General features: G+C 42.1%; 1 protein-coding gene across 5 annotated transcripts in view; it reads right to left on the minus strand.

The window, feature by feature from the left end:
- Nucleotides 1-18,731, minus strand: part of WDFY2 (WD repeat and FYVE domain containing 2) — a 171,802-nt gene that overhangs the window by 7,480 nt on the left and 145,591 nt on the right. The window contains exons 8-12 of one of the 5 annotated variants that reach the window (XM_068526397.1): nucleotides 7,614-7,719; nucleotides 3,635-3,736; nucleotides 2,652-2,782; nucleotides 2,172-2,305; nucleotides 1,661-2,029 (exon numbers count right to left, since the gene is read on the minus strand). In XM_068526397.1, the coding sequence (XP_068382498.1) occupies nucleotides 2,212-2,305; nucleotides 2,652-2,782; nucleotides 3,635-3,736; nucleotides 7,614-7,719 (433 nt within the window). In that variant the 3' untranslated portion in view covers nucleotides 1,661-2,029; nucleotides 2,172-2,211. Of the gene's footprint in view, nucleotides 1-171; nucleotides 281-1,660; nucleotides 2,306-2,651; nucleotides 2,783-3,634; nucleotides 3,737-7,613; nucleotides 7,720-18,731 lie in introns of those variants that run through there. The other 4 variants (XM_068526395.1, XM_068526398.1, XM_068526399.1 and 1 more) reach the window with 4 other exon arrangements.

Genomic DNA, 18,731 nt, shown 5'->3' on the forward strand with positions numbered 1-18,731 from the left:
ATGTCTTATTTTGGTGTGTACAGCCAGTGACTGTTCACGGCAGGTAGCAGGTTCTCAAAAATGCTCATTGCCAAGGGTAAGCTTTGGAGCAGACCTCATGTGGTCTTGGGGCTCCTGTGTATTTACACAGGGCCAAAGATGGAAAGCTTCTAAGATAAGACAGCATCCTACCTTAATAACCTTGTCAGTTCCCGAAGTCAGCAACCATCCTCTGGTGGCATCAAAATGCACATGCACGATGTTATGTTTACTGTCATGGAAGGTCGCTGTGGGTGCACGTCTGGAGGGAGCAAAGAAAGTTTCCAAGAGTAAAAGGCAGTAGTATATAAAGCAAGAAGATCTAGAGCGACATTGAGCTCTAATTTTTAGCCAAATGGCTAAAGTGACCTCACTATTAGAAATGCTCCTCAGGGACTTCCCTAGTGGCGCAGTGGTTAAGAATCCGCCTGCCAATGCAGGGGACATGGGTTCGAGCCCTGGTCCGGGAAGATCCCACATGCTGCAGAGCAACAAAGCCCGCGAGCCACAACTACTGAGCCCGTGCACCACAACTACTGAAGCCTGTGCACCTAGAGCCTGTGCTCCACAACAAGAGAAGCCACAGCAATAAGAAGCCTGCTCACCGCAACTAGAGAAAGCCCACACGCAGCAATGAAGACTCAATGCAGCCAAAAATAAATAAATTAATTAATTAATTTAAAAAAAGAAGAAAAAAGGAATGCTCCTCAGAGCTACTTTTATTCCCTGGTGACATGTTATGATTTTAAAAAAAAAAAAAAAAAAGGGTAAAAGGATTCTTATACTCTCCAAAATGGTCAAGAGATGATGAAGTTTCTAAACGTCCTTTTGGAGATTTTGTTGCTCTGATTGAGTCTGTGAGGCTCTCTACCTGTGCTGTAAACAAATCTTTAAAATGACCCACAGTGCTTTTGCTAAGTTTGATCTCAGAAGGACTTGCTGGTAAAATAGTCTACCTTTGTCTATTGCATTAAAAAAAAAAAAAAAGCACACTTGTTAAAATGCCCAAGACTGTCATTCTCATCTAAGGGCTCTTCATTCTTTCTCCTCTTTTCCCTGGTATAACTGCAAACCTGGTTTTTCTGTGGCATTCTAATGCTTTGACAAGTAAAACAATATATAAACAAACACTTGTTATTTGCTTTTTATTTTTTTAGTAAGAAGGCTGGTCAACTGCCTAGGTACTCTAGAGGCAATGCAAATGCTCCCACGGAGAAGAAAGCAGAAAAAACAGTGATGTGGGAAAGGGGACGGACGTGGAGGAGGAGACTGCAGTTTTCTAATCATGTTTCAAGTTGCCACTCCTCGGCAATGGGCTCCCTGAAGATGGCTGTTAATTGCTCAATCTGGAGAACAGATCTTCAGTATCCTAAAATTGATCACTTAAAAATATTTAGAATTAAAGAATTAGGTTTAATTTGTAGTCACTCAGACTCTCTGGGTCTGTGTCTTTAACGAAGAATGAAACTAGAATATCCCGTCTCTTGCAGCTCTCTAATTTAATGAGAACTCATTAATTTCACCACATATGATGAGCAAAACATAACCAATGAACATAAATGCTTACTTATGCAAGGGCATCTTACTTAATATTTGCTATGACTAAATAAGAGTAAAAAAAACACATACATTAACATTAGGGTTATCTGTAAGAGAATGCTTTGTTTTATTAATTTGCCAAGAATTTCCTTTAAATGCTGACCTCCTCTGACGCATTTTAAATATGTTTCTATTTACATGCAGCTTTTAAGACACCCATCTAGTACGTAAAATGATTTTACTCTATACAGGTGTGGGGGTGGGTGGAGGTGGGAGAATTGGGCAATAAGTTCCCTATGAGATCCTGTTGTAATTCACTAAAAGGGAAACTTGGTGAAGAGCATTCTGTTTACATCTGTTTTACAACAGCTGACATGAAAAAGACGACATGGGAGGAATTCCCTGGCGGTCCAGTGGTTAGGACTCCGAGCTTCCATGACAGGGGGCACGGGTTCAATCCCTGGTGGAGGAACTAAGATCCCGCATGTCGTGCAGTGTGGCCAAAAACAAACAAACAAACAAAAAAGGAACATAGATTAAAAAAAATAAAAAGACAACATGGATCTGTCCCACCCTCCCTGCCACCCCCCAACAAAGCACAGCAGCACAGTAACCTCAGGTCCTGGGTTATTGGGCGAGACCGACCAGCAAGACTCAGCAGCTGGGCAACTGGCGGCACTGGCCTCTTAGAAGTGGCTTAGCTCTTCCTGGAAAACAAAAGCTCTGGAGCCTGTGGGCTGATTTGGTCCTATAAAGATACGGGCTTGGGCTAGAAAGTGAACCCAGGGCTCCTGCACTGCTGGGCAATTCTCAAGAAAATGAGCAGACAGAGAGTTTGCTCCAAGAACATTTCAAGGCACACACCCCTGGGATCGACGAGAGCACAGAGGTGATTTCTCAGCGTGCACTCTCTCCTCCTGCCCACAAGAGAACATGATCTCTTGGTGGAAAGGAGGTCTCGGCCCACCTGCCACGGTCTGTATTGGAAACCAGCAGGACTAGGGCACGGTTAGTCATGGCTGCGGTGCTGGGCGAAGCTCTTAGGTCCCGCTCCCTCCTTAACCTCGACAATTCTGCGGACTGCTGGGACTTACTCCTCATCTGTGATGGCCTCGTGGCAGCTGTCACACACCCTCACTTCAAACTCGAAGCCCATCAGAGGGATGGAGGAGCGCTTGGAGCTGCACTTGCCGCAGACGGCCTTCCCGCACTTCCGGCAGTGGTGCTGGAGGGAGAGAAAAACACGCTCTCTGCGCCTGCGCACCTCGGCCTGGCCGGGTGGGCTCAGGTGTGACCCACAGCATCCAGGTGAGGATGCTAAACCAGAGTGCCCCAGGAAACTGAAGGAACACGCCAGGTGCTCCTCTTTTTGGACTGTTTATTCAGGATGAGGACTGTTTGGGAAGCACACGTGATCGTGCCACGGCCCCAGACCCCCCGTCCCCAGTCTCGGTCCTTTCCAATTATCACCGTATGAACTAGAGGACCCACCCAGCGGTCGGGTTATCTTAAAGCTGGGTGTCCAGAAGTGCCACCTCCAGAGGTTTCGCTGCTGGGTGAAGAAAAACTGGGACGAAACCTGACTCAATCCACTGTCTACACTTTGGCCGTGCTCAAGCTAGGCGACTGGCATTTGATTTCCTTGGGGCAGACCAAACCCAACCGTGGAATCAGACTGAAAATGCTGTATTATAAGTAGAGCTAAATAACTAAAACTAAGATGGAAGGAAGGAAAGTGAAATTAAGAAGAAATAAACATCACATATAATTTCATGGTTTGGTATCAATATGAGCTAAGCACGGCCCCTCTAATTTTAAGGTATATTTCACTAGATGCCACTAGAATTCTAAAATCATATCCCTTAACTACTGGGAGCAAGTCACTACGGAAACTGAATGCAGCAGGAATGAGCTACAGGAGAGAAAGGGAATAAACTAGCGTGCGGTCACAAAGTGACTCCAGGGCAATAATTTACTCCCTCTGCAGCTCTCGCCCAGGGGCGCTACTTCCTCCAAGATCACAGGGTAAAGTTATTTCTACACGATTACATTTTGAGGAAGCATCCATATCACCCACCTGTCTCAGGCCAATTTTCTTGCTGTCCCACATTTGCTTGAAGTTCCAGAAGAAAGGCTGATCGCACTTCTGGCAGGAATCACTGTCCAACCATTCAGGGGTCTTGTCAAATAAAGCACACAACAGGTCACAGTGAGAAGCAGCCAAGACAGTGGAACCAAGGTCATTGCCGAAACTTACATAACCAAGATGTGTTTCTAAGAAACAGAAGTGTGATTTTTCAATCATTTTGAAAATATTTCCTAAAATGCCTATGGTGCGTCAGGCCCTGGGGATGTAGTGGTGAAGAAAAAGAATCTCTGCCATCAAGGAGCTTGTAATTTATCGGGGAAGACTAAACATGAAAACCTTATTAATAATAGTTATTATCTGAATCAGTATAAGGATCAAAGGCCTGAGAAGGAGAAGCACAGAGTGCTGTGAGAGTGGGATGACCTAGGCTGGGGTTCAGGACTTTGTCTCTGACAAATGATAACAAGCTGAGACCTGGGGATGCATGGCAGGAGTACAGGCACAGTGGGCTGAGAGAGGGGCAGGATGCACATGGGTGTGTGTAAGGGGGGAGCAGGGGAGGGAAAAGGGGGGGGGTGGGCAGGGTATGAAGGGCTGAGGCTGGAGGGGATGCAGGGGCCACACCACAGACAGCTATGTTGAGGACTTAGGACGTTATCTCGTACTTCCCGATCATATGCAATTATATTTGCTCTGATTGTGTACAATTACACACACCTGCCTATTACACATGCGCGCAGCTACCAGCGTTGGAGGGACAGAACCTGACCACAGCGGCGGGTTCTCAGAGAAGCTACTGGTCCTCTGTCTTGGCAGGGCCCGGCAGGGTGTAAGGCTCTGCTCCTTGCCTCATGGGTCATGTGATATCCTGGCTTTGTTCACTATTCCCCATCCCCATCGCGAGTACTCTATGTCAAACAGGTTTAAAGGATGTGTTAAGCTTAAAGCTATTCTTTATCAAATCTTTATAGATTCTGCATAGGGTGACGCTACATTTGCTTCTAGAGTTCCATGCTCTACTCTGTAAATTCATCCTCTGGCAGAGAGACTGGTCTCTTTCCATATATCACCTAACCCAAGGAATTGGGGAAAATACACCCAACCCCAGGGTTTCCCAAAAGTGAATTCCAGGGCACGCCAATTTGACTGACAGGACACTTACTGTAAAAGAGGCCTGAGATCAAACAAGTTTGAGAAATATGGTAAACAACGGCCTCCCCTCTACAGGCTTCACAACGGACAGCAGCACAGTAAAGGCTCAGGAGGGACTTTGTTGATGTAATCCTTTTCTGAGGAAGAGCCGTCATAGAACAGACACAGGGACTTAGCCTATTCCCCTACCTTTAAGCAGAAATGAACCTAAAGCGACATATTTTGTCAGAAAAAAAAAAGAGTAAAAAGGGGACATTTTAAGAGGTCTAATTCTTAGTCTATTTATTTTATTAAAACTGAAGAAAAGAAGTAAGCCTTTCACTTACTTGGTAATTTTCATGCCCTAATTCGTTTAAAGACAGATTTAATAAAATAATCCAAAGTTTTTTAGCTGAAGACATTTTACCCCTAAAAGACTTATCTATGTTGTGATTTTTCAGTACACTTATGATGCAGGAAAATCAGGAAGATTTACAAAAAACTTGCACACACACACACACCCCGCTACACCTTTTACAAGGAAGCATGCCGGTTTAGGACACATATGAAATACATAAGTGGGTGTCTATGAGGAGGGAACTGACAGTAGGGCTCTGAAAAAAAATCAGCGTGTGTAGTACGATTCCATTTTTTTGTCCAAAAAAAAATCTGACATGTATCTGCAGAGAAAAATGTAAGGAGGGATGTTTGCCAACATGTGAAGGGCGGTATTTCTGGGTGGTGGTATCATGAATAATTGACATTCTCCTTGTTAACGAGCACTCAGTAACTTTTCTACAAAGAACCTGTATTATATATACTTAAAAAAATAATAAAATTGTGAGAAATTGCGTTTCATTAACTGTACAAACACACGTTCAACCTATGGGATGTCTACCTGATCTGTGTTCGGCCACCTGAGGTCTCCCCCCGCCGGCCCACCCCCTCGGCTGCCATCCCCTCCTCTCTGCCTCTGCGCACGGCCGCCATCCCCTCCTCTCTGCGCTCTGCCTCTGCGCAGGACCACTTTGCCGGCTCTTTGCTCTCGGTGTTTCTTGTTCTCGTCAGAGTGCACTCAGGCCCGTCAAACTCCCAGCAGTCTGTCCTGCCACAAACCCTTCGCTGAGGACATCAGCCGATGACGACAATCCTCTGCCCGGATGCTCTAACTCACACCAACTGCGATTGAATGATTTATACCACTGAATAGTTTTCTGAAGTTTTCTCCCCCATGTCTTTTCTTCCAGAAAGGCTACCTGCCCTTCAGGGCAGGGACAGTTTCGTTACACCTCAGGCCTCCTGAGCTGAGCGCCGCATGGCACTTGCCACGCCTAGGAAGCAGCTCCACAGATACACCTGAGGGGATGTTTATAAACTGTGACACGTGCAAAAAGTGGATGGAACCACCACTGCTCATTTAGAGCTTTAAATCGCTCAAGAAGATTTAAGATAGTCAACAAGTACCGGGCGCCCATATATCTTCATGTCAAAAGGCATAACTGAAGCAAGGTGGCTTGAAGGGCTGCCCACCAACCACCTGGTTCCGTCTCTGGAAAACCGCACTGTTATCCTCCTTTGGGCCTCCGTCTATCAAGGAGGGAGGCTGTGTGCACAGAGGGAAAAGAGCGCAGCGGTTCCCCTCCCCACGTCTGGTCAGTCAGGCCTGGGAGGAAGCCAGGACAGACCAGGTGTGACTGTCCGCCACCCAAAGCAGGCCACCATGCAGAATAACGAGTCACATGGGGGGCCTGGCTAGCATGGCTAGCACGCACTGTGCCGACATCCCTGCCTTTACGCCCGTGGGGCCAAGTGGTACTTTCTAAAGCAACAGTCCACAGTTCCCTACTTCCTGACTGTAAGGATCATTTTAATGAGTTACTAATAGAACTCCTGTGGATTTATGGTTTGAGCAAATCAAGCTTCAGTCTCCTTAAGCATTTCATTACTGGTATTTGAGAGGCATTGCATTATGGCTAATAGCAACTACTCCCTTGAAATGAGATTGGGGTGAAGGTATGGAAAGAAGTTGGGAAATCGCTTTTGTCTAATTTTTAAAGTGTTGCTTTTCTAATTCTTGCATCCTGCAAGGAAATAAATTAGAAGAATACACACTGTCAGAGGGAAAGTTTACCCAGCATAATTCTAGGGAAATGAGAAAATGGTTAACTTCAAAGTACCTGTCAAAGGGGATATTCAGTAAGCAAATCAGTTGTTAAGATGCTCAAAGATGAAAAAGAAAATTCACTGAAAAAAGAATGTTATGATAAAACTTAAATATATGCCTAAAAATGACAACGTATATATTTGTAACTGGAGAACTGCTTAGAATATGACTCGCAAACACAAAAAAATTATTCCTAATATTTCTATTAATACCAAACTAAGGATCCTTCATCAAATACCATTTCTCACACACTAGCCACAACTTCCCCCAATAACATAAAGTACTATGCTTTCTGTTTTCGTAGGGCACTTTATAGCAAACGGCTACTCACCTGAAAATAGCTGCTTCCTCTTTCTCCCCTGAACTGCTGTTGTAATGGTACAACAGATTTAAAGTCTAACCAGCTTAGTCTCCGTTGAAATTCTTACGAAATCTCTGTTACGTTAAGTGTTACATGCCAATTTGTGAGGGGTTAAAAAAGAAAAAGGAAGCTCCTTTCATACTAGAATTTTTAAATTTTCTGACACAACATGTTTTATTTCATGGTTTACTCATAAAAGAAAGAAGAAGTGAGTAGGCGGGGAGGCGGAGGCTTTTCTCAGCAGGGTCAGAGCTACAGAGCCCAGCCCGGTGGCTGCGGAGGGGGTGGCCCGAGGCTGCTGTGACACCTACCTCCTGCCTCTCCACGTCCATGTTCCAGACGACAATCCCACCGTCACCACCACAGGAGATGAGCTGCCGCGTGTGCTGTGCATAGGACAGGGCCTGGACTCTGTCACTGCGAAAGAAGCAAGAGTTAGTGACAGTTCCCGAGAGCAGACAGAGCCCTGAGGGAAGGAAGCCCAGCAGTTGGTCACGTGCACACTCACCCCTGAGCCCCACCCAAGAGCAGATCTTGGAAACCGGATGGAATTGTCAACATGCTAACATTGGGAAAGTACTCAAGATTTTCAACACTTAAAATAAGTCAAAATGCTCGTTTAATAATTAGCGAGGTTGAACATCTTTTGATGTGCCTGTCGGCCATCTGTATGTCTTCTCTGGAGGCGTGTCTATTTAGGTCCTCTGCCATATTTTTTTAAATTTATTTATTTTTGGCTGTGTTCCGTCTTCGTTGCTGCGTGCGGACTTTCTCTACTTGCAGCGAGCGGGGGCTACTCTTCGTTATGGTGCGCGGGCTTCTCGTTGCAGTGGCTTCTCTTGTTGTGGAGCACGGGCTCTAGGCATGCAGGCTTCAGTAGTTGTGGCATGTGGGCTCAGTAGTTGTGGCGCATGGGCTTAGTTGCTCTGTGGCATGTGGGATCTCCCCGGACCAGGGCTTGAACCTGTGTCCCCTGTACTGGCAGGCAGATTCTTAACCACTGTGCCACAAGGGAAGTCCCTTTCTGCCATTTTTTGATTGAGCTGTTTGTTTTTTTGATATTGAGATGTATGAGGTGTTTGTATATTTTGGAAATTAAGCCCTTGTTGACTGCATCATTTGCAAATATTTTCTCCCATTCCATAGGTTGTCCTTCCATTCTGTTTATGTTGTCCTTTGCTGTGCAAAAGCTTATAAGTTTAATTAGGTCTACTTGTTTATTTTTGCTTTTATTTCTTTTGCTTTGGGAGACTGATCTAAGAAAATATTGCTACAATTTATGTCCAAAGGGGAAAGTGGGGGAGGGGTAAATTAGGGGTATGGGATTAGCAGATACACACCACTATATATAAAATAAACAACAAGAATTTACTGTATAGCACAGGAAACTATATTCAACATCTGGTAATAACCTATAATGGAAAAGAATCTGAAAAAGAATAGGTATATATATAACTGGATCACTTTGCTGTCCACCTGAAACCAACAGAACATTGTAAATCAACTATAGCTCAAATTTTAAAATTGCTCGTGTAAGATGCTAAGGCCCCAAGAAGAGGTAGTCTTTGTCAGTTACCAACACTTAAGGAAAAAAGCTGTTGAACTGGTTATAATCCTACTGGTTCCTTAACTGATTAATTAAGTAAAATCTGTGCCATCTGTTCATGTTATATTTGTAAGGTCATCCAACGAAATGCCCGCTGGGCGTACCTGATGGAGCCAGGTAACCTGTGCTGCCCGAGACGTGAGGCACCAGCACGGCTCCCAGGGTGAATCCAACACAGCAACAAACTTGAGTTTCACTGATTCTCTGTCTCTCTAGTTTTCATGCCCTCTTTACTGATTTTGTGTTTTGTTTTTCTTTCTCGTTCATACATGGCTGACAAGTTATTCCCCCTTGGTGGGGAATTCAGTTTCAGGGTCTGACAATTTGATCACCAACAAAAGATGATAGAGACCTATGTTCCCGTGGCAAAGACAGAACAAGGAATCTGGTTTCTTGGTTGTTTTTGTTTGAATATTTTTCTATTTTGAGCTCAAATTCATTAAGAATTCTGTGGCCACTGGGAAGGAGAATAACTCCGTGAAATCTCGATTGGTGATTTTTTGTGTGCTTTTGTGTTTACTTTTGACTTGTGGCTGCAGTTGTAGGACTGAAGCCATTAAGCTCTGTGCGTCTGTGTCTGCAATTCAGAAGGGCCTTTACCTCTTGTGTATGGAATGCCTTCCTGTTTCCGGAGGGTACCAGTAAATTAGATTATGGCATCTTTTATATTATAAGCACTTGCTTATAAAGATAAGCAAGTGCTTATATAAATTAAATATTCCTAAACTTCACAGAAAATAAGGAAACTGAACCTCTAAAACTTTAAATTTACTAGACTTAAAAATTATTCCACAGAAAATACACCCTAACTCAGTGATATTTTAAGAATCCAAGTTCACAAAATTAGGGTAACTCTTTGGCAAATAAGACTAGCATGATGAGTTTTAAAACACAGGTATGTCTTTTTCTGGATTAATCAGTGTTAAATATAATGCAAATGTACATTTTGTTTTACTTGGGTTGATTTCTCCTAAATTTATATAGGATAACTAGTCAAATAAGCTAATATTATACCTATATAATGTTTAAGATTTTGAAAAATAAGTTTGTGTTCAATTAATTATTCTGATAAACTTTTTATATATACAGCAATTATGTTTTATAGCATATCAACTTAAAGATCATTCCCAAGATCTTTAGGTAACTTACAATGGACTAATGGTAAGTTGAGCTAATTGATAGTCATTGGATACCTACCTAATTTCTAAGTAACTGAAACTTTGATTACAAAGCATAATAAGCATATATGATTATATATGTTTGCCTATTTTTATGTGCTGTAGAGAGGCTGTAACTGAGGTGAGTCATGTCAAATGAACGTGTTCCTTTTTGCCACTTTCAGGGGATGCAAAAGTGATGTATGTCACAGTAGAAATTGATGTCACGTGATTCATGAGCTGTGCTAGTCTAGCTGTGCTAAAATGCCTGCATGTGATGGAAAGTTCTCAATTATCCACATCCTCCCTCCTCCCAATCTTCTCTATGAAATATGAGTTAGTTACTTTGGTTAATTATTATAATTAAAATGGGTGGTTGAGACTATGCCAGGTGCAGTAATGAAAAGGAAATACAACTGTGTCTGTGTTTTTGTTTTGGGGGAAGAAAAAAAAAAAAAGAGTAGTGGTTTGTTTTTGGTTTTTTTTGCTGCACCACATGGCCCGTGGGATCTTAGTTCCCCGACCACTGACCGAACCCGGGCCCTTGACAGCGAAGTCAAATCAAATCTGAGAAATTTTTAAACTATTGATTCATCTGAAAATAGCAATGATGAATCCATTGCATTTTAACATAAATAACATATATTTTGGGAAAAATAACTATATTTCCCAAAACGAAATATTTTGAAGACAAAATAGCATTGTTTAATATTTGTGCAAGTCTTTCTAATGTCTGGCTTAATCGGCAGGAACCAAATACTCATCTCTTTCTGCATTTGTTATAATGTCACTCAGGTAGCCTCTGGAAAACTCCATCTTATACTTTCGAGAGAGCATAAATGAATGAAAAAGGCAATTCTAAAGTAAAGTATAAATTTGTTCCAGAATATAAAAGAGAGAAATAAAAGACAAAACATGGATTTTATTTGCTTTGGTTTATAATACTCGAGTCTTTAAAAAAAAAGCTATAAAATACATTAAAATTTTGGCATAATTCCCTCGGTTTTGATGGCTTGCTTCCTGAGTTTACTGATTAATGCCTTGGACTACAATGCAAAAGGATATTCTTTACCTTCTATGGAATCTGCCTAGCTAGCAGAGATTCTGTGTCTCACGAAAATTATTTTCAGAGCTTTATGTTGACTTGAAAAGTTCTTGATTATTTAAGAAAAGAAAAAGAACAAGGGCCCTCATTTGTGAAAAGACCTAAATTCTTTAAGACTGTGTTACTTTCTACATTTATTTTCAAATGTTTTCTTGTTACTTCGATTATATAGATAACCAAGTATTGTTTCTTAGGCACCTGTGCTCCTATCTTAATCAAGTATCTAAAGATATCAAGTATCCTCTGAAAATGGTTTTGCTTTCCCACACTGAACCCTGTATTTTGGGGAAAAAAATTTTTTTAGCATATTTTTAAATGCTAAAAACGATCTTTAGATTATCTAAAACTATCTTTAAGATTTTCTAGAGGGGTCCTAGAAAAATCATAAAGATTTGTTCCCTTTGTCTTATAAAAACAGAGATGCTATACATAATTGCTGTGTTACTAATTGCATTTGTTTACTGTGTTACAGGAAGAGCTGTCAGATCAGAGGAGATGCTTAGTTTTCCCTAGGTTAAGTCAGTATGGGTAAAATATTATTAATATATTTCTGAAATTGTATATTGCATGGGAAGACCCTGGAGATTTATCAGTGCTCTCATTGTCTGTTTTTACCTTCAGGCAAAGTACTGATCAAATCTCTTAGGAAATAGTTATGTAGGGTATCTCAATAGAGAATTTTACTCTTCTCAATTCTGATATTATTTATAACAGTAAAAATTAACCATTAAGTCTCTAATATCTACAGGTAACTTTGTATTATTCTGATTCTTGCCTGAAGCCTCCACTATAAGCTACAGGCCAGAAAGGTCAGTCTCAGAGTTTCCTGGGAAAGGACTCTATATACCAGGTATTTTTAAATACTGGTATTTAAACGAATAGACTCTTAGGCAAAGGGTACTGAACTGACATTGCTTAGATAATCTGTAAACTGTGCTAGTGGATTGAGTCAGGATTTCCTTGGATTTCTGGACTCTTTTTAGTCTGCATGCAGATGGCTTCACAAATGCAGACTGCTAAACCAAAAACCAGCAGAACAAGAATTAATGACACAGGACTGAATGAACTGAAGAGGGAAATTTTACTGTGGTTACCTGTCTGGAATACCATTGACGCTGCTTTAATGTTCTATTTTTTGGATATATGAGGATGCCTTTTCTCTTACTTTTTATGCTATCTCTAACTTACAATTTAGTAAATTCTGCTTTGATAAGCTAAATCCAAACATTTAAGAATGATATCCAATTCTCAGAGATCCCCCAGAATTCAAAATCTGTTACTGAGTCCCCTTGATTTTCATGGCAATATAGTTATTTCACAGGTTTAATTAGAACCTATCCATAGTATATCATTGGGCAAACAAGGCCTTACCTAGAGTATCATATTAGAGGATAGTGTTCATTGAATCAGATATGACTAGCCCATTTAAGAATTAAGGGAGCCAATGCCTATAACCATCCCCCTCCCAAAAGGAAAACTGGCCTGGTACCTGGTTTGCAGGATCCTGGCCTTACAGGTGGTAGGAAAGCTACCAGGCCAGGAAGCTAGCAAATGTTGAAAACCTCGAGGAATTCAACCAAGGTTATAAGTACTATAGGTGAAAAATGGTGGAGATTTTCTTGGGCTTAGTTTCCTAGCCTTGGGATAGCAGATAACAGAGGTTCTGAAAAGCTCAATCCAAGATTCCTTATAAAAACTTTTGTAAATTTTGTGGGCTTAACAGTTGTTTAATACTGTATGGCTCCATATTTGCAAAGCAAACCAAGATGGCCTACGGGTTAATTAATACTCTTATTGCACCAATGTAAATAATTAGGCCAAACTTTATGAGACCAGCCATTTTTTTTGTGATCAAGAATAATCTTTGAGATTATTCTGATTACAGGAGAGGAGGGGGAAGAACTCGCAGGTAGATCAAAAAACTTTGAAATGGGCAAAAAGAAATTACTGGGTATCTTTTCAATGGAATATCAGGTGTGGTCTAGCACACCCTTCTGGGTTTTCTGACTCTATGGGGGTCTGTACCTTCAGTATCTTTATGCTATTTTATAACTCTGTAAGTTATAGAAAACTGATACTACTGCAAATGAATTCTATCCAGTGAAGATGCAACTAATTTCCACGTCCTGTTCCTCACATGGAAGAAGTCAACTGTGAAAATACAAATTCATGGCAGCATTCTCCATTGCCTCTGCATGTTTCTACTCTTTGGATTTTCCTTTGAACTGGTTGTAACATCTTACCAGTTCCTTTATTAATGAATGACTAATATAAAATCTTTGACATGTATTCATTAAAAAAACAAAGTCAATTGTTTTCTGTCTCTCCTGGTTGTTCCTTCATACGTTTTAGAGTATGGACTGACACGACCGTGACATTCCGGGGCAAGAAGGAAAATCTACCTATTTGAACAGATTCATAACCGCCCTGTGATTTGAACTACATCTCATTTGTTAAGGCACCTTGATACACGTCAAGGATCTTGCAAAACGAAATAAGCTACAGAAGGAACTGCTTTGCCACTCATAGCTGGCAGCAACATTCAGCAACAGATACATAATTTATGGGACTCCAGTCCTGTTAATATTCCAACACAGAAGAACACAGTGATGAATGCTGTAGCCCAAGCTTTGTAATAAAGCTGCTCAGGGGCTTCTTGATTTAAGGATTCAAACTACAACCACCTTGCAGTTAAAAACAAGATGAGGGAACATCCCCAGGTTCACAGATCAACGGTTATAAAAAGTAAAAGATACCTTCTTCTTGCATTCATGTTTCATCTGGCATCACTGTAGCATTTATACTAGAAAGCATCTCAAAACTGGTTATTATTTCATAGATGAGCATTCCATGAACTGCACTGCAAATCTCTTATGAGTGTATAAAGACCCCCCTCTGCACAACCAACAGGCTCCACCATCTACAAAGACTATTCTTAGTGGGATGGCCGCACTTCCCTTCTCACCAGCCCTAGAGGGAGTATTTCTGATTGGGCCAAGCTATGTAACACAGAGGACGCAACACAAAAAGAAAACAAAGGTTCCTTTGTCAAAAAAAAAAAAAAAGAATTACAAGATGGTGACAGTAGAGCATTAAACCAAGCACGGGACCATTCTAAGCGTGAGGCCTCGTACGATTGCATAGGTCACACGCCCATGAAGCTGGTCCTGTGTCTGACGCTTCTTAAGGAAAAAGGGTAGAGAAGCCTTTATCCTCTTTATAGAAACAGATTTTCAGACACAGGCTAACATCTACCCAAACGTCAACTTAGGCCCTGTTCCATCCCCAAAGTAGGGGGGACTTAAATGTACAGCAAAGAAATGAAACTTTCCAAAGTATGAAAAGTCCCAGCTCACTTGGTGAAATCTAACCAGTTAAGCATCTGCTTCTAGAGATCTCTCTCTCTTATATTCGTAACTCCCACATTCCTAAGTTTTCCAGACCCCCTAGGACCAGAGAAGGTCCGTGACCGATCCACACATGAGAGGTCTCCGGGATAACTGATACTTAGGGTAATCCCACACCAAAGGGACCCTAGAAGGATCGTCTCCCCAGGGATTCTTGGACAACAGCCAAGGCTGAACCTGAATTTGGGGTCTCCTTTCTGGGAACACTGGTTTGAGCATCAGCAACATTTTGCTGTTCACTGGCTAGAGTGGAAGTTCAGATTAGCCACTGGCCCTCTGTCCACTTGCAATTTCCTGAGAACACTGTACTTAGTTCATGCAGTTCTGTTTGGGTAATCCTGAGAACGATGAGAATCTCTTCATCTCCTAAGCTCCAGATCAAGAGGGAATCCCCCACTGAGGCCACCTACTTTCCAGTAAAATGGCAAACTGACCCACCTTTACCACCTTTTCATACGTCTAGCACAGCTCCATAGAGGCAGGGACTGTTTTCTTAGTCACCTTTGGGTCCTAAGAGCCCAATACAAAGTCTGGTCTGTAGACGGAGCTCAATGAACATCTGCTCAATGTATTAGGTATAGAGGGAGTAGGTGTACGTGGCAATATTTCCATTGGAGATGCTACAATCAGGGAGAAACAGTAATCTTATCTGAAAGCTTGATTTTTGAATTATTATCATTTTTATTAACAAGAATAATGTTAACAATTGCCACTTATTCTTGTGCTGATTCTTATTCTTGTGCTGATTATTTTACATGCATTGTATTATTTATGATTTTTGACAACCTTTGAGGGCTTTTCTTTCCAATATTATCCTTATTTTAGAGATGAGGAAACTGAGGATCAGAGATGAGGTGCCTTGCCCAAGCCTACAGAGCCTTCAGTAGAAGGGCTGCCTCATATACAGCCTGGCCTGACTCAAAGGCTGTTATTAGTCACCACACTATACAACCCCTCTCTCTTTGACGAGATGCTACCCTCTGTAAAGAACTTTAGCTGCTAACAGTTTGACCTATTATGTCTTTAGTTAGCTAAATAGTTAAAAATAGAAAAGACATCTCTTCCCATCTCCCCTAATGATTCTCTAGTGTGACAATGAGAAACGCTCCTAATCTCAGATTCGGAAGGAGAGAAAGCTTTCATACATATTTATCCTTGGTCCCTCTCCCCCAAACCCAGAAGAAGCTGAATGCAAGAATTTTACTTCCTTTCATAACTTTGATATAAGAGAAAAGCATAAATTCTCCCAATGTGTATTAATTTATGAATAGCCTATTTCTTTACCAAAAGAATTCGAAGATGCTTATAACAAAAGTCTTACCCATGGTAAGAGTAGGAAGAGAGAAACCCAGAGCTGGGGCTGTGGAAAGAGGAGGCAAAGACACAGGCCATGTGGGCCCAGGGTCATGTGGGTCTTGGCGGAAGGATCCATCACAAGGGACCACGCAGACCTTTACCTGTACTTTAAATCAAGTTACCATTAAATTAAATTGCCGGAAAGTCTTAGAGTCCTAAGAAAACAGTATTAGAAAGAAAACATGTGGCCATGAAAGAAAAGTTGGTCATGAAATGATAGGTATTATCCGAGAATAAAAAAGGATCTAAAAGGTCCAAGTCCCATGATTAGATTTGACAAGGTGGGCATGGAACAATAAATGTCCAGGTTTATGCTTCAATAATATCCATCTAACTGGTAACTGATTCTTGAAAAACATAACTGGTCCCTGAAATTGGAACCTTTTCTTTGCCTTTCTTTCCCCAGAGCTGGCACGTAATCATGTTCTACTTGCTGCAGGGAATAAAAATACCCAAATGCTTCAAATGCAGATAATATTGTACTACAGAAGTATACTTTCTCAGCTTTTTTTCCTCGGACTTGGAAACATTTTTGCTGTCATCAATCACTTGCTTGTGCTAAAGCTCTCTCTGCTTTGATGGGATTTTTACACATCAAATCAAACTAGCTACATAAACGTTGTATTTCTGCCAATGAAGGATGGTGTGAAAGCTCAGAACCCGGGACAGAAGCCACAGGGAGCTGTCCCTCCACACTATGGCTGGATGTTTCCAGAAGAGGGGAAGGCAGTCTCCCCACCCTGAAGGGTGGGGAATCTCTGGTCCAGTCTGCTCTTCCCGGTGCCCAAGCTCAACGATTGGGTCCCTGATTTGGAACTCTGGCCACCAACAGTCATCCTGGGGGAAGGTGGGAAAATGAGGAATTGTAGGAGAGCAAGGGGCAGCCTGGGGCCCCAAACAGAAAGTCTTTGGCCTCTAAAGTAGAAAAGAAAGAAAACACCATGGGGCATGGTGGGGACCGTGTTATTCAATGTTTATTTTTGTTTCCCCAGAGCCTAGCACAGTGCTGGATACAAAGAAGGTTCTGAGAAGCTTTCTCTGCTGGACTGAACTGAGGTCTGGGAGACCTAAGCTACCAGCTGGGGTCTTTGAGGATGGAAGCCCAATATTCTCACCGAAAAAATGATATCTGACCTCTCTCTTTCATAGGGTTATTATTGTAAGATTAAACTGAGGTGTCTGTGTGTTTTGAAAGCTCTTTGACAAAATATTAGGCGCTACTCAAATACAAGAATCAAGGATGGGGTGAATCGGGAGATTGGGATTGACATACATTGTGAAAGTGGGCCTTATCCTGCCTGATGCCCTTGCCCTTCTTTCCTGCACCTTCTTTGTGAACCCCGTCTTCCTCCATCTGTCAGCAGCTCCAGTGCTTCCCTATCCCCACCTCGGGCACTCAAATCCACTCTCACAGCGTGACACCAACGACGCTGAGGAAGTTTACTTCTCCTAGTTCTGTGACACCAAGGGCAACCCCTCTCAGGCTAAGACCTGGTGTCAAGGAGCCCCTCATAGACTCCACCTTATTACTAAGCTTGAATTATCAATAAGGAAAGCACCGGGCAAGGCCTTCTGCTGTTCTTCCTGTTCAAGGCGGTTCTGACCGGTAGCTCCTGATCTCACCAGCCTGTCCGCCCCACCCACCTCCAGGGTATGATCCTATCAGGATGGACTCCAAGTATGGCTCGTTTCATCTTCTAAAAGGCCAAGCCTGTATGTCTCAGAAACTGGAAGACCTATTAGTTTAGGTTTCATTTTTCTGGAACTGAAAGACTCTGTCTCCACTTTATAGCTTTTCCTTTCTTATCCAACTGTAGATGCAAGTCTTCCAGAACAACGTTTTGCCTAAGGACACGCAGCACCCAGTGATGCTGGCGGTGAGTACTGACACTCGCCCTGCTTGCAGTCTTTGTGAACCACTGTGTAGAAATAAAACGAGTTATGAGCTAATCTGAATGAGTCCAAGAAATATTGCTGATCTTCATTCAAAGCCTGTATTTGATTTCTCGGAGGGAGCCTGTGTAGCAGGAATTACTTGGTAGGGTAGCTAGTAACCAAGTATTAGGAAACAGGGCTGTATTTTGCTTTTCTTTTTCTTCACTTACATGGATGATGTCAACTCCTTCTGCGTGATCTCGATACGTGTCCCCTTGTCATGGAGAGAAATATAAGGGAGTGATTCCTTTCATGAGCTGATACTGAGGTCTGAGTGGTCCCACAAGCCAAGTATAGCCCCAGAGAACTGATCTGTTCTCTCATGTGGGAATGAAGGACTTAGTATCTACGTCTCTAAAATTAAACTCTAACACAAAAAATAATTATTTGTGCATGGGCCCTCTAAAACTGAATTTAGCTCATATCTAATAATTCCAAACTGTAAATTTAACTACTTAGGAGAAGTTTTTGAAACTCGTGTTTCCAGGCAGATCTACAGGCAGAGCTAATGCCGCTTAAAACCAGTCAGTTCATGGGAGTTGATATATTAGAGTCATAGTTAAGATCAGGTTGAAAACTTTAAAAGTTAAAGACAATTCAGATTAGCTTCAGAGTTCTAAAGCAGACTGAAAATTCTTTTTGGCAACACGGATCAGGCTTTGCCTCCGGGGACCTCGGGCAGCACACGTGGGACAAATCAGAGTGTGGTCCAAGGGTCACTGGCAGAGCTACTTGGGAGGCTTGTTACGACACAGATGCCCGCAGCTCCAGACCAGTGGAGAGAATCTCAGAGGACAGGGCCCAGGAATCTACTTAACAGATTTCTCAGTGATTCTTTGCAGACAACAAAGTTTGAGAACCGC

The sequence above is a fragment of the Eschrichtius robustus genome, chromosome 18, assembly GCF_028021215.1.
Source record: "Eschrichtius robustus isolate mEscRob2 chromosome 18, mEscRob2.pri, whole genome shotgun sequence".
Lineage (NCBI taxonomy): Eukaryota > Metazoa > Chordata > Mammalia > Artiodactyla > Eschrichtiidae > Eschrichtius > Eschrichtius robustus.